A 16,126-nucleotide genomic window follows, 5' to 3' on the forward strand; every position below is an offset into this window, starting at 1 on the left:
TGGAAATTTTAGTGATTGGTGATTAGGGCCTACGGATTAATTTAAAGTATGGACTATTATGCGGCAGGAGATTTGATATAATGGAAAAGAGCTGCTTGAAATAAAGAAGGATACAACCTAACTTTGAACTAGAAAGATGTTGCTGCTCAATTAATTGATGTCCACGAGGGGTGAATGGACTTATGCAGCTAGAGAGTGAGCCCGAACTTAGAATGAGTTATTGATGTCGTAGTGATTGTATCCTATGCAGCAGTGTTGGAAGATGTCGGGAAGTGATTTCCACAGGTGGGTTATTCCCTGTGAGCAGGTTAGCAGTCGCGTGGTTGGCGAGTCTTCTGCAAAGAATTCTATGGGTTATACAACAAATATATCGGTTGTGCGGATGTGGTTGATAATTCAGAGTATAAAAAGGGGTTTTACAGAAAGATTCCGAGAATTTTGACGGTTGATTGCACAAGGTTATATCAATAAAAGATAAAGAATCCTGGTGAATTCCAGAGTTGTGTAATAGTGGCTTCAAGCTAAGTGGGAGAGTCCCACCGCCTATGATTGGGTTGCATGGTTAACTACTTGTGAGGTTTCTGGTTATTAGCATATTGATGGGTTATTTCAGCTACGGGAAAAGAACATAAGTGGTAAATTGAGCAAAGGAATTGCTAAATGTGTGATATGGTTGGCCTTGGCTCATGTTCAGACTTGGGGAAGGATTTAGGATTTATGCCTTGTATAGATGCGGGTTTCAAGGGAAGTAATTCTGCCGGGTGCTTTGTCGAGAGGGTATTCATGTGCTAGAATATTCATGGAGTTAATTATATTCGGGGCCAAGTCAGAGCGGGTGGCTCTCAACAACGGTCCTAGTGGATTCAAAAGGGTAAAGTATGGTGCCTAATGATTTCTAGCCTATAGGTATGGTTAAGAATCAAGCTTTTTTAACAAGCTTATGAGAAGAGGCACAGAATGTTCTATGAAGTTTTGACTTGCAGTGTAACATTTGGGAGGTATGAAATAGTTCATGGAATTGGAGACAGCATGATCTCGTGATTCAAGGTCACTCGGGATGAGTGTGGATGGGGTGTGTTATGTGTTGAATGGAGTTATTGTTATTTCTAAGGCAATCATGGATAAATTGGAAGAAGACAGATTGATTATCCATATTTGAATTGGCATATTGGTGGTAGTGATCAGTTCCTTCAGCGTGATCAAGTTATGCAAGTGATTTGTGGCGGTACGTGTGAGGCTTGTCGGCCACCGTAATTGATATTATTCAGAAGTATTCCACCATTATGGCCTGTTATGTGTAGGCGGATCCCGGAAGGGCTAGGGTGTCTTAGACCACTACTTGAAGATTTGCATATTCCACGGTTATGGGAATCACCTGTGTGTTGCTATGGTTCTCCTAAAGCGAGTTAAGTGAAAAGTTTTATATGATGAAGTGTTAACCTATTAGTGGTTCCAGAGTTATAATGAAAATCATGTTCTATCGCAAGTTGGCATGATGGGTGCAGTAAGTGGTATGAAAATTGAAGTAGGGATCAAGGTTGCAGTTCGATGTTGACAAGGTTGTCATGGGCTCGGATAAGCAGGAAAGGAGTTTCGATGTTTAAAGTAAGTTGGTATTGTCCTCAGCGTCACCTAAGATTGGTGTTTTGTGAAAAAGGCTTTGCATTCTGGTTAAGGATTCTTGATCGCTTTTCAGCATTAGTGCGGCCGGTGGTTTGGATGTACAGACCTGTTATCTGATACGAAAGGGTTGTGGTAGAGTGCCCCACGGGAAGGTTGTATAAGTGTGGCATGTAGTCACTTGATTGATTAAAGAGTTAAACCAAATATGAAGATTGTGGTGATGATGTTAAATTGAGAATTGATGCCTGGAGGGCACTCGGTCTATTGGGTTGTGGACTGTGGAGGATTACTCCGGTTAAGATGGTTGTTTTTGTGTGTTATGAGAAAAATGGGAGTTATTATGGACCTTTGAAAGGTTATTAGCCTAGTTCAGTGCGATCAGAATCAGCTTGAGGTATGTGGATGGTATTTAAATGTGAATATAGGCCTTATATCAGGCCAAATGTGTTCATTTCTGCATATCGCTCCTTATGGAGGAGTATTCAGACGTGGGGTGTTATTTCATCGTCGGCTATTTCATGTAATGCTATATTGTGCTGTGTGAGTTATGAATGGCTTGATAATTTTCTTATGTATTGAGATTCCGCATAGCGATGGTGATATGTGAGCAGGATGGCTCTTTAGCTTCAGAACATATATCGCACCTCAGTTGTGCTTGAGTTTGTTAGCTTATGGCGCTATATGTCCCCTCAAGTATGGTATTATGCACTTAGTGTGCTTGGGGACCAATATTCAGTATTTTGTTGTAATGAGCAATTTAGCTCGGTGTGTATCTCCTTATGTGAATTTTATGTGTGGATCGGGAGGCATGCCGCCATGGGTATGTTGCTTGGATCGGGTTGCACGCCGCAATAATATGATGTTGAGTACAGGTTTTTGTATTCTAATTTTTGTGTGTCTTGTTTTCTATTTTCTGAGGAAAGTCCATATTAGCAGCGTGAGTTGAGTAGTCCCTTCCAGAGTTCGGTTTCCTTATGTATCACGTTCGAGTTGGTATCTTATTGGCACATTGTGTCATCATACGAGACTTTTGGTCATGTATGGGGTGGCTTGTTGCTTGAGCAGTTCGTACTGGGTGAGATAAGGTTATTGGACCTAGGATCAATGCAATCGGATTGTATGAAGTATATTAAAGAGTAAAGGGCATTATTTGGTTCAGAATGAAGTAATGTTCTTGTCAGGAGTGTAGCCTCGATGATTTGTTGACTTGGCAGTTGGTTATGAATTTCTGCACATCTCTTTTGTCGTGGTGGTATTGCGGGAGTTGGAACAAGACTTATATATATCTTGAGATGCGTTGTGAGCATCAGATTCGGGGAATGCTGGTTATTATGATTAGAGAATGTTATTATGGTCTTGTGAATAATGTGATGTATGGTGAGAATTCACTAATGGCATGCAGTCATGTTCTTGTACCTCGTGTAGTGATTGATACGATGTTCATATATTGGAAGCAGGCCTGGCAGAGAATTTCGGATGTTGGAATTGGGCTTTAAGCTTATTTCCTTGAATAAAAGGGAATATGTTCTGAATTGATCGAGCTAATGTGCTCAACTGAGTTGTGGTAGCACGTATAGGTGCACAAGGTGTTAAACAGTAATTTTGGGAAACTCCAGTGCAGTTCTTAGCACGTTCGAGGACGAACATATGTTTAAGTGGGAGAAAATGTAACGACCCGACCAGTCGTTTTGAGCTCTAGCGCGTCTTTCAACAGTTTGAGGCCATGAGCAGCTTCACTTAAGGTAATATGACTTGTACGCATGGTCGGAATTGAATTTCGAGAAGTTCAGAGTTGATTTGGAAAGAGAATTCTCATTTCGAAAGCTTTAAGTTGAAAGAATGAGCTAAGATTGGATTTTTGAGTAAACGACCTCGGAATCGGAATTTGAAGGTTCCAGCAAGTTCATATGATAATTTTGGACTTGGGCGTATGCCTGGATCGGGTTTTGGATGACCTGGGAGCGATTTGGCGCCTATTGCGGAAGTTAGCATTTTGGAAGAAATTTCATAAGTTTGGTTGGAAGTTTATTTCGGTGTAATCGATGTGCATTTGGGATTCCGAGTCTGGGAGTAGCTCCGTATGGTGATTCTGGAGTTGGGAGCGCAATTGAAAGTGAATTCGGAGGCCCGTGGGTCATTTTGGAGTCATTTGGCTAAAGATAGAAATTTGAAAGTTTTTGAGAAGTTTGACCGGAAGTGAACTTTTTAATATCGGGGTTGGAATCCGATTCCAAAAGTTCGGGTAGATCCGTAATGTCGAATATGACTTGTATGCAAAATTTAAAGTCAATCGGACGTGATTTGATAGGTTTAGACATCGAAAGTAGAAGTTTGAAATTCTAAAGTTCATAAAGCATGGATTGGAGGTCGATTCGTGGTTTTAGAGTGGTTTGATGTGATTTGAGGCTTCGAGCAAGTCCGTAATGTATTTTGGGACTGGTTGGGGTCCCGGGGCCTCGGGTGAATTCTGGGTGGTTAACAGAACGAAAATGGAGTTTGGAGAAGTGTTGAAGCATTTGCTTCTGTCATAACCGCACCTGTGGTTGGTCGACCGCAGGTGCGAAACCGCAGAAGCGGTCGTAGCTTCGTAGATGCGGCTTTAGGACTGCATAAGCGGTCCCAGCCCTTTTATCCAATTCCGCAAATGCGGCCTCTCTTCGCAGATATGGGACCGCAGATGCGGTCCCTTGACCGTAGATGCGGAAACTGCTGAAGCAGTCAACTTCATTTAAGTTGGGCTCCAGCCATTTTTGACCATTTGCTACTCGGGTATTGAGTGGTTTTGGAGCTATTGAGATGGGATTTCCACATAGCATCGTGAGGTATGTTCATCCCCCTTATTTCTAAGTTTAACACTCGAGTTTTGGGTAGATTAATACCTAAAGATTTGGAGAAATCAAGGGGCTAGAGCTAGACCTAGGGTTTTAATAAAACATAGATTTTACCACGAAATTGGTTATGAAATGGATTAGAAATCATATATTATTGATCTTTAGGTTATAGAGAACAACTTCCTTCGGAAAATTTCGGAATCCGGGCAAGTGGGCCCGGGGATGAATTTTAGGAACCTTGCATTTAGGATTGAGAAATTGGTTTAATAATTAGAATATGAACTTTTCAGCATGTATTGACTAGTTCTTACCCTATTTGAATAGTTTTGGATCGTTTGGCTCCAAATTGGAGGTTTGAGCGCGTTCTTGAATCGGAATATAGGCTTCGGAGCGAGGTGAGTCTCCTTTCTAACCTTGTAAGAGGAAATTGTCCTCATAGGTGAAATAATCGGTTATGTGCTCCTATTTGTGGGGGCTACGTACGCACGAGGTGATGCGAGTTCGTATGTAGCTACTATTATGCTATTGTCCGGGTAGTCTAGGACCCAAAAGCATGTTATACTTGGAATATCTGTAACCTTATTGACAGTTGATTGCTTAAATCCTAACGAATTGGTAAATGGATTTCTAAAAAGAATTAAACTTCATTTTTCTAAATTGTTAAAAGAGAATTGGTTTTCTTTGGATAGTTGTTTCCTGATGACTTCTTGATTGATTGTCTGTGTGTGTTTAAATTCTGGAAGGGCCCGAACGCCTCGGCAGATTAAATAGATGCATCTATGGTTCGCGCCATTCAACCCTCTGGTAGTGCACAATTTAAATATTGTTGGATTGGGCCGTACGACCTCGGCATGATTTGCGCATGCTTGTATTTCTTGCCTTGAAATTTATTGAAGTTGTTATTCCCCTTTCCGGCTTGAGAATATGTGTATAAATGATGAAAAAGGAAATTTGCAAATTTCACATAAAAGAAGGAATTGTTTACATGTTTCACTCTATTGAATTACAAATCATGTATATATAAATCCTCGATTCATTAAATTACGGACGTATCATTATTGGACCACTAGTAAGTGTCGAAGTCGACCTCTCATCTCTACTTCTTCGAGATTAGACGGGATACTCATTGGGTACATGTTGTTTTCGTACTCATACTACACTTGTTGTACATTTTTATTGCACATGCACTTGCATCACTAGTGGCCTTGCGGGCGTAGCAGCATGGTTGATGCAGAGACTTAGGTGAGCTGCACTTCTCGAGACGACTTGCAACCAACAGAGTCTCTTCCAGATTATTGTATTTATTTTCTTTTCAATTTGTGTTCTGGACGGTTGTTGTACTGTATTGCTTCCTAGAAATAGCTCATGCACTTGTTACACCGGGTTCTAGGATAGTTATGAGGTATTTTGTATTGACTTCTTGACATGTATATTTAATTTGAAATAAGTATCTTTTACTAGTAAAAATTGAAGAAAAATCAGAGTTTTTCACAATTGTTTAAATGAGAATTTAAGTAATTATGGATGGCTTGCTTGACAGCGATGTTCGGCGCCATCACGACCCTTAGTGGATTTTGGGTCATGACAATATCATTATGTATTTCTATTGGCATGCAATTTCCTTCTATTTTGTATTGAATTTTAATGGTCTTTGAGCTCAAATCTATGTCCAGTTGCTTAGAAATTGACGCGACCACATCTTTATACGACGCATACTCCTTTATCAGTATTCCCTCAATCGAATAATCGACGCAGTTATTCTCAATGTTCCACTTTCCAGAATAACGCAATAACACTGTTAAACTTGCCATATGCAAAATCGATTTTGAACGTATTTCTGTATACAATTGTGTCAATCTCAATTTTTCTTGGTTGAAAATTGTTTTGTACAAACTATAACAAAAGAAACTGAAAAGAAAGAAGGGAGAATTGAAAATCCACAGATTGCTCTGTTTTTGGATACTTCCGGATGGAAAATCTTTAATGAAGGGAGAAATACAGATTATGGGTGATATAATTGTGTTAGTTGAGTTATTTAGGAGACTATTTGCTAAATTGATTTTCTTTCCGTTTTAAATCAGTTGAAAGGTCCCTTTTTAAGGAATATACGTTATTTTATTCAATGATACAACTCTTGAATACAGTTGAATACAACATCTTATTAACTGGACTTCCATGATTCACGCCTTTTTTTCCTAATGTATTCATGAATACAGTAATCTAAATACATCTTAAAACAACTTAAAACGTATTTACAGGCTGTAATATAGCAAATAGTATCTATAGATAGCTAATTACCACTAAAGGATAGTACTTTATGAAAATTTCCCAAAATATTATACTTTGGGGGGGGAGGGGAGGGAGGGGGGAGAAGGTTTGGAAATGACACAAGGCATCCACTTTTAAGCATACTATTTAAAATATATCCACAATTTAAAATATAGCCAATTCACTCAAATTTCAGGACACAACGTCCTGAAGTTAAAACCTCAAGTTCAAACTTCAGGACATCGTGTCCTAAAGTTCGAAAATTATGTCCACAAAATTCGAATCTTATATCCTGAATTTTAAATTAGTAGTTCAGAAATCCGATACAAATAGTCCTAAATTTTAAATTAGCAGCATAAATTTAGGATACTTAGTCTTGAAGTTTGGATGAATTGGCTAATTTTTAAATACATCATAAATTGTGGATATATTTTAAATAACAGTCTTGAAAGTGGCTACTGGTGCACTTCGCCTTTTGGGGGTGGGGGTGGGGGGAGGTACATAAATAGCTATTTGGGGCTGCTATTTATGGATTAACCAATACTTATTTTATCCTGAAAATTTAAACTAAATCATAAATTCAGGATAATTCAGGATATTTATGTCCCGAAAAATTGAACTGGAAAATTAAAATTTAAAAAACAGAAAACTACTAATACATTGGCTAATTCCTCTATACAACCTTTTTTTTTTGGAAAATTATACTACTAGGCGTGCCTAGTAGGTTTTTATTAATAACAAACAAACAAACAAAACCACAAAGGAAGAGTACATGTAAGGGGTATGGACCTTACCTTACTAATTCTATTGGGGCTATACAACCCTTTAGAGTGGCTTCCTGGTGTCATTTCTATCTTTTTGGTGTAGTCTTTAATTTTTGACCTACTTTTGCCCCATGAACAACATATTAAGGTCAAAAATTAAAAGTATGGTCCATGGGACAAGCGATGAGTAACACTTGTTAAACTTGAAGTTTTACCAATATGGCAAGTGGGAACAAAAATTCCAGACTATGCATTTTAAGGGATGTTTGTGTACCTTACCCGGTAACAGTGCAGATTAAACTGAACTCCCCCTTAAGAAATAGTAATATAACAGTACGGGCTAGCCACTTTTAGTCCTATAATTGAATAATAACCACTTTTATGGAGTTTCACTTCACTTTCATATGTTAAATTTGAAACTCTATGCTAGTGGCTAATTTTTTATTACAAGGATTAAAAAGTTAGCTATATGTGAATTTTATCCTAAGAAGGATAAGGTTTAGATTTATTTTTCACCCAATAACTGTTCTTTGCCAAGTGCTGTTGAGGACAACCAGATCTCACTACACTGACAGGAGATTGGTCGATTGGACTTGAGATTATGGATTGTTTCTTTCACAAGATGAAAAACAGAATAATCCAAAAGATAAAAAAGGATTGCAACTCAAGAAAACAGTAAATAAGCTTGTAGAAAAGTACAAAAATATAATTCTCACATGTTGAGCAGTACATATGTATAATACTATATGTTTAGAAATTTTTGCCTACCACTATTTAATCAGTTTTAGTCCCTTTGCCAATGATTACATTATTCACTTTTAATTATCACTATTCATTCAAAAAGTTTTCCAAAAGTAGAACTATATAAAGCAGGGATAGAAAAAGGTTATTTGTGGCTTAGCTTAATTATCAGATGCTCCTTCTCTCTTTTGCTCGTGTTTGAACATAGATTTGATTGAAACTTGAAAAAGAGTTTTTGAAATTATATTGAGAAATAATTTTTGAAAGTTGAAGTTGTTATCGGAAGATAGTTAGTTAGATATTAGTTATTAGGGCAAAAATATAATTACTGGGATTTAGAGGTTATTATTATTATTTTCTTTTTCCTCCTTGACTACACTGTATATAATTGGCAGTTACAGCTGTTAATGAATCAGTTGGAAAATTCCCAAACACTCGTCTTCTTCACGCTTACAGCTCTCTCCCATGACTGAATTCTAACATGGTATTAGAGCTATGTAGACTGATTCATGAGGATTTCAACTATCATCTAACCAATTTCCTACTCAATTCGATTGCTCAGTGCTCATTTCGGTCAATTCTCGATTTGATCGTGAAAATCATTTGCTAAAACTTGTGTGTCAATAGTGACAGAGAAAATCGACCATACGCATCCACTTTTTTTGAACCTTCTGATACGCTTGGCTTGATTCTAATTCCAATTCAGCTCACCGGTTCAGAGAACTATGGACTGTGGAGTAGATCGATGCGACTTACTCTAAAGGCCAAAAGGAAGCTAGGGTTTGTAGCAGAAACGTGTGTTAAGGAATCGTTCAAGGATTCTCTTCTGCAGGAGTGAGAAATTTGCAACGCAATAGTACATTCCTGGATTATGAACTCTATTTCGAAGGAGTTGCTTAGTGGGATCATCTATGCATCGGATGCACATGTAGTCTAGGAAGATCTCAACGAGTGCTTTGATAAAGTGAATCGAGTGCATATTTTTTAATTGCACAGATCAATTTTGAGATTTTCGCAAGGATTTGATTCTGCAGCTGTGTATTTTACCAAATTGAAGGAGTTGTGTGTGGAGTATGATGTATTGGTGCCATTTCCAAACTATGGTTGTGCCAAATCTAAGGAACATGTAACTCACTTGCATCATCAAAGTGTAATGTAATTTCTGGATGACCTAAATGACACTTATGATCAAGCTCGTTGATAGATCCTAATGAAAACCACTGAACCAACTCTCAATCAAGCCTATGCACTAATCATTCAAGATGAAAGCCAGCAGTCGATGAGAATTGCTTCTATAACTGAGAAGGGAGATCCACTGGCTATGCAAGCTGGGAGAGGATAAGGTTATCGAGGAAAGAAATTGTTTCTATAATGTGAACATTGTCGTATGAAAGGGCACACAAAACAAAAATTGCTTCAAAATCATTGGTTACCCTGAAGGCTTCAAAGGAAGGAATGTTTTTCTACCTAAAAGGACACTTACTGTAGCTAATCATATAGAGGGATCAGTAGCTCAGACTTCACAAGCAGCACCACAGTCCAAAGGAGATTACTTCTTCACAAAAGCTCAGTACCAACAAATTCTAGGACTACTCAGCAACAAAGATTCACCAAGTGACACTCCAACTCAGGAAAACAATACAGGTAAAATTGTATCCTCTAATGTACAAATTTCGAATGAGAAAAGTGATAGTTGGATTGTGGGCTCAGGAGACACATATCATATATCTTCTACACTGGACCTGATTAGTGATGTGAGCAAAGTGACTACTAAGGGAATAGATAAAGTGACACTACCAAATGGAGGTTGACAAAAATAAAGCAAGTTGGGAGTTCATATTTTTCAGTTGTTGATAAATTGAAAAATGTGCTTCATGTACCTGATTTTAATTCAATCTAATGTGAGTGTCCAAGCTAACCAGAGAACTGAGTTGTGCTGCCATCTTTTTATCTGAACTCTGTGTGTTTTAGGATCTTTACAATGGCAGGGTGAATGAGACTGGTAACGAAGATGAGGGACTATATGTGCTGAAGGAAAAAGGAATCAAACAACTAGCAGCTCATGTTGGTGTAAATGTATCAATTGGAGATACAGGGGATCTATGGCACAAAAGGCTAGGCCATGCTTTCATTCCTATAATGCAACATATTTCTTTCTTGCAAAATAAAGTAGATAGTGAAGTACAAAATAAATGTTTTATTTGTCCTTTAGCAAAATAGTTTAAACTGAGTTTTCCTGATAGTGAAAAGAGGAGTACTAGACCTTTTGAGCTTGTCCACATGGATGTCTAGGAGCTATATAAGAAGGCTACTCATGACAAGAAACATTATTTTCTTACATTTGCAGATGATTTTTCCAGGGCAACTTATAACGTTTTGACGTAGTTTAAGGATGAAAATATCATTTTCTTGAAGCAATTTTTCTGCATGGTTAGAACACAGTTTGCTGCTTCTGTTAAAGTGTTAAGAACAAATAATGGGAAAGAGTTTTTTAATAAACAGTAGAGTAAATTCTTGTGGTGACATGGTGTCATTCATCAAAGTAGTTATGTTTACACCTCTCAACAGAATGGGATAGTTAAGAGGAAACACAAACACATACTAAATGTTGCTAGAGCATTAATGTTTCAAAGTAATGTACCAAGTATGTTTTGGGGGAATGTGTACAAATAACAGTATATATCTTAAACAGACTATCTTCTAAGATATTAGATGGAAAGAGCCCTTTTGCTATGCTGCATGGTAGAGAAGCTTCCATAGCCCATCTAAGAGTTTTTGGATATTTGTTTATGCTATTAATTTGGTGATAGAGGACAAGTTTGCTGCTAGAGCAAAAAGGATATAGGTTGTATGACTTAACCACTAAATGCTTCTTTGTTAGCAATGATGTATCTTTCCGGGAATCTGAATTTCCGTTCAAAGAGGTACAATAACATTCACTCACACAAGATAACCTTGAACCTAGTTTTTTGCAGCCTGATTTGCCAGCTTCTGAAGGTGTTATTCCAGCAGTATGTGGTTTTGAAGAGTCTTTCCAAGGTCTTTACTCAGATGAAGAACCAAGAGAATATTTTTTTGCTGAGCCAACTATAGGCAACCATGACGTAGATGTTGAATCTGTAACACATGAAGGAGACTAATGAACCAGCAACGAGAAATCATAATGCATAAGAGGTTGCAGATGAGATACCTAACAATGCAGACTCTGATTTTGCAGATCATGCACAACCAGAAGACACTATGATTCATGCACAACCAAAAGACACTTCTACTCCACTAGAAGCTGAGACATATGTCGAACATGATACTTTGTACATAGTATAAGAGATATATCATGTTGAGTTCAGTTCTAATGTTCCTGTTAGACAATCTCTTAGAGTGAAACACCCTCTTATATGATAAAAGGATTATGTGGTGCAACCTCAACAGTCATCACAATATAATTACCCAATCTCCAACTTCTTGTCTTATGAAAATATGTCTCCTAAGTACAAAAGTTATGTGTCAGTTTTCTCAGTACTTAAGGAACCCCACACCTTCAAAGAATCTATCAAAGATAAGAGGTGGATCAATGCTATGCAACAAGAGGTACAAGCATTAGAGGAATATAGAACATGAGAGGTGGTAGAGCTGCCCTGGGAGAACTTCTATTGGATCTAAAGGGCTCTACAAAATAAAATATAAAACTGATGAGGAGATAGTAGATTCAAGGCTCGATTAGTGGCAAAAGGATATAATCAACATGAGAGATTGGACTATCATAAGACCTTTCACCAATGGCAAATATGGTGACAGTCAAGTCTGTGATAACTTTAGCACCCTCCAAAGATTGGACCCTATACCAGATGGATGTATTTAATGTTTTCCTTCAAGGTGATCTATTTGAAGAGGTTTATATAAATTTTCCACAAGGCTTTCAAAGGCAGTGGGAGCAGAAGGTGTGTAAATTGCTGAAATCCATATATGGCCTCAAACAGGCTTCCATGCAAAAAAATTTAAAACTCACAAAAGCCTTTGTAAGTGTAGTATTTATACATAATACCTCTGATTATTTTGTGTTTACCAAGAAGTCAGGAACAAACATTGTGGTTATCCTAATCTATGTGGATGACATACTGTTAACTGGGAGCAGTAAAGAGTTGATTAATGAGGCTAAGACATCCTTACACCAGGAGTTCAAACTTAAAAATTTAGGAGAATTGAGGTATTTTTTGGGCATTGAAGTTTTACGGTCCAAGCATGCTATCTTGATCAACCAGAGAAAGTATACTTTGGAACTTATGCCTGAGTTGGGATTACGTGGTGCAAATCCAGCTTTAACACCTCTTGAAATTAATCAGAAACTCACAACAGTTGAATATGATGAAGCTGTTGGACTTAAGGATATAGACCCATTGACAGATTTTACTAGCTATCAAAGATTGATATGTAAACTTCTCTATCTTACTATCTCACGGCCTAACATTAGATATGCATTACAAAGTTTAAGCTAGTTTATGCAACTACCTAAGAAATCACATATGGATGCTGCACTTTGGGTAATGAGATACTTAAAATCTGCATCAGGTATGGTTGTGTTAATGAAGAGAGGAGTTGTGGACACATTGACTGGTTTAGCAGCATGTCCAATGACAAGGAGGTCTGTTAGTGGTTATGCAATCAAATTTGGTGATTCCTTGGTTTCATGAAAATCACAAAAAAATAACATACTGTCTCAAGAAGTAGTGTAGAAGCAGAGTTTCGTAATGTGGCATCAACAGTTTCTGAAATTGTGTGGCTATTAGGTTTATTCTCAGAATTTGGGGTCTCTGTTGTTCAACCAGTCACATAATTTTGTGATTGTAAGGGAACAATGCAAATTGCTGCAAATTCTATCTTTCACGAGCGCACCAAACACATCAAGATAGATTGCCATTTCATTTGAGAGCGCATTAAAGAAGGCTTATTAACTACTTAGTATGTCTCATCCTAGGATCATCAAGCGGATCTTTTCACAAAAGGATTAGCATCAGGACAACATCACTTTTTTACTTAGCAAGCTAGGTGTGTTGAACATTCTCCACCCTCTAGTTTGAGGGGGAGTATTGGAAGATAGTTTGTTAGATATTAGTTATTAGGACCAAAGTGTAATTACTAGGACTTAGAGGTTATTATTATTATTTTATTTTTCCTCCTTGACTATACTGTATATAATTGACAGTTACAACTGTTAATGAATCAGTTAGAAAATTCCCAAACACTCGTCTTCTTCATGCTTACAACTCTCTCCCATGAATAAATTCTTACAGTTGTTCTTGGGCATGCATTTTATTTGAAGAAAATTTAAAGTTTTTGTGTGTGGAAAAAATATTTTCACCCAAAAACTGTCCTAAACTAGTTTTTTGGAACTTGAAATTTTTTAAATTTTTTTCTCCCAGAACATAATCATATTTCATAAAATGATGTTAAGTTAAGTATTTAAACCAAATTTTAAACTAATGAAAATGATGGTGGAAGTTAAATATTTAAGTAGTAATTAAACTAAATTTTAAACTACATGTAATATGTATTGAATTATCTTATATCTCAATGATTTTACTTTTATTTGAATTATGCATTAATATGTGTAATCTATAATATTTACGTACAAATTATATTATTTAAAAATTTATTGTATAAAATAATTTTATTTATAAGAAAGAAATATGAATTTTTTGTTTTTGGTCGAAAGAAATTTTTTATTTCAACCAGATTTTCAATTTTACATCACTTGCACTTTTGGACTCCAGTAACAGGTCTCATGACTAAACCAATAAAACTAGAAGCTATATAACCAAGAGGTTGTCTAACAATACCACTACTAACAATCGTGGATCTTCCTCTATCCTACTTGCTATGGTTTATAATTAGGATAACTATTTAAAGTAATCAATACAGGTTTCCATTTACAGTTTTGTTGCCTTGTTATGTGCACTTGGATGGTAATGTCTTTTGCCCTGTCATTGACCTCTCTTTTCCGGGTTTGAAATCTTCTATCGTTGCGTTCCATCCAGATATAGTACGCTACTGCTGCAAACACCACTTCTAGGATTGTCTTCCTTGGGTTCCTACTATTAGCATTGGCATATAACCACTTCACCTCAGCTTCCCAGTTTGCAACACTTCTTTGATGTCTTAGCCATCCTAGCATTCCATTCCATAAGCTTTGTAAGTATGGACATTCAAATAATAAGTGATAATGTGTTTCTTCTATATTTCTTTCACATAATGCACATGATTGAGGCACCTGAATTCCCCACTTTGACAATCTGTCAACAGTAGCCAGCCTTCTTTGTATTTTTATCCATAAAATGAATTGATGCTTTGGCAGGATTCCAGTCAACATGACTTGTGATTTTCATTGTGCTTTAGGATACCTTGGGAGAGCATATAGATAGGCCTTCTTTATACTGAATTTTCCATTCAATGCAAAGGACTCTATGACTGTTAAGTCATTAGCCCACCATTTTCTAGCAGTGAATAGTTTCCTTACTAACCAGCTAGCCTACTTTGGTGTATCCATGGTAGTAATGTCCTTCTGTTTTATGTAATGACTATGGATCCATCTAATCCATAGCTTATCCTTATTTGCCATTATAACCTATGGAGTTTAGTCAAAGCATCCTTGTTCCATATCTCATAATTGATAATATTCACACCCCCAACAGCTCTAGGTTTGCACAGTGTTTCCTAAGCAATAAGAACTCTATGGGCATTATCATGACTTCCAGTCCACAAGTAGCTCCTGCATATACTATTGACAAGCTTGATGACATTTCTTTGTAATAAGGAATACCTGTTCCCAATAGATCTGCATTTCAAATAGGAGACTGTTAATAAGTTGTAATCTTCCAGCATAGGGCAGGAACTTTGATGTCCAGCTTCTGATCTTATCAATAATCTTCTCAACTAGTGGCATGCATTGATGAATAGAGAGTTTCCTTGTATATAAAGGAACTCCCAAGTACTTGAATGGTAGCTTGCCTATTGTTAAGTGTAACTTTGCTAGCATTTTATCTTTGAAGTCCATATGCACTCCTGCTATATATAATAAACTCTTTTCCAGATTTGCTTGTAGCTCAAAAACAGTAGAAAAGTGATCGAAAGCTCTCATCATTAGCTTCATGAATACTTCATCTGCTCTACAACACATCAGTAGATCATCTACAAAGCGAATGTGTAAGACTTGTAATCTTGTACATTTAGGATGGAAGTTAAAGTCAGGATTCTGAATAAGTGTCTTCAAAGATCTGTTCAGGTACTCTATTGCTAGCACAAACAAATATGGAGACATTGGGTCTCCCTACCTTAGCCCCTTCCTTGCTTCAAATTTATCAGTTAGTCCACCATTAAATAATAATGTATAACTAACAGTACACACTCCATGATTAATGTTACCATCTTATATGGTATCCAAACTCAAGGTATGTAAAAAAGGATTTGTTTAATGGAATAAGAAAAAAAAAATTAAATAAAAGATAATAATATAATATAGAAGAGACAGAACAATATAAAAAGAAATATTCTTTTTTGGAGTAAAAAAAAGAGTAATGATTGGAGTAAACTGGAGTAAAGATTTGGGGTAAAGGTATTTTCTCCATCTATATATGATGACCCAAAAGGTCAACACTTGTTTTAAAAATAAACTTTGCATTCTGAGGCTATAAAAATCTCTTTCAGCATCACCTCGATTTGTGTACGCAGTCCGGGCGCGTGGCCGGAAAGCCATTATGTGAAAATCTATGAAAAATGATGAATTTTGACTTTAAAATGAATTTAAGTTGACTTCGGTCAATATTTTGGATAAACGAACCCGGACCCGTGATTCGACGATCCCGGAGGGTCCGTAGGAAAATATGGGACTTGGGCGTTTGCCTGGAA

The 16,126-nt window shown here is 37.0% G+C and overlaps 1 protein-coding gene across 1 annotated transcript; it reads right to left on the reverse strand.

The window, feature by feature from the left end:
- Positions 1 to 14,839: 14,839 nt before the first annotated feature.
- On the reverse strand, positions 14,840 to 15,539 carry LOC142166102 (uncharacterized). The gene is made up of 2 exons (XM_075224520.1): positions 15,042 to 15,539; positions 14,840 to 14,935 (listed from the first exon to the last, which is right to left on the reverse strand). Exons 1-2 carry the CDS (start codon positions 15,537 to 15,539, stop codon positions 14,840 to 14,842), a joined length of 594 nt encoding a protein of 197 aa, XP_075080621.1.
- Between the last annotated feature and the right edge of the window lie 587 nt (positions 15,540 to 16,126).

The sequence above is a fragment of the Nicotiana tabacum genome, chromosome 11, assembly GCF_000715075.1.
Source record: "Nicotiana tabacum cultivar K326 chromosome 11, ASM71507v2, whole genome shotgun sequence".
NCBI classification, from domain to species: Eukaryota; Viridiplantae; Streptophyta; class Magnoliopsida; order Solanales; family Solanaceae; genus Nicotiana; species Nicotiana tabacum.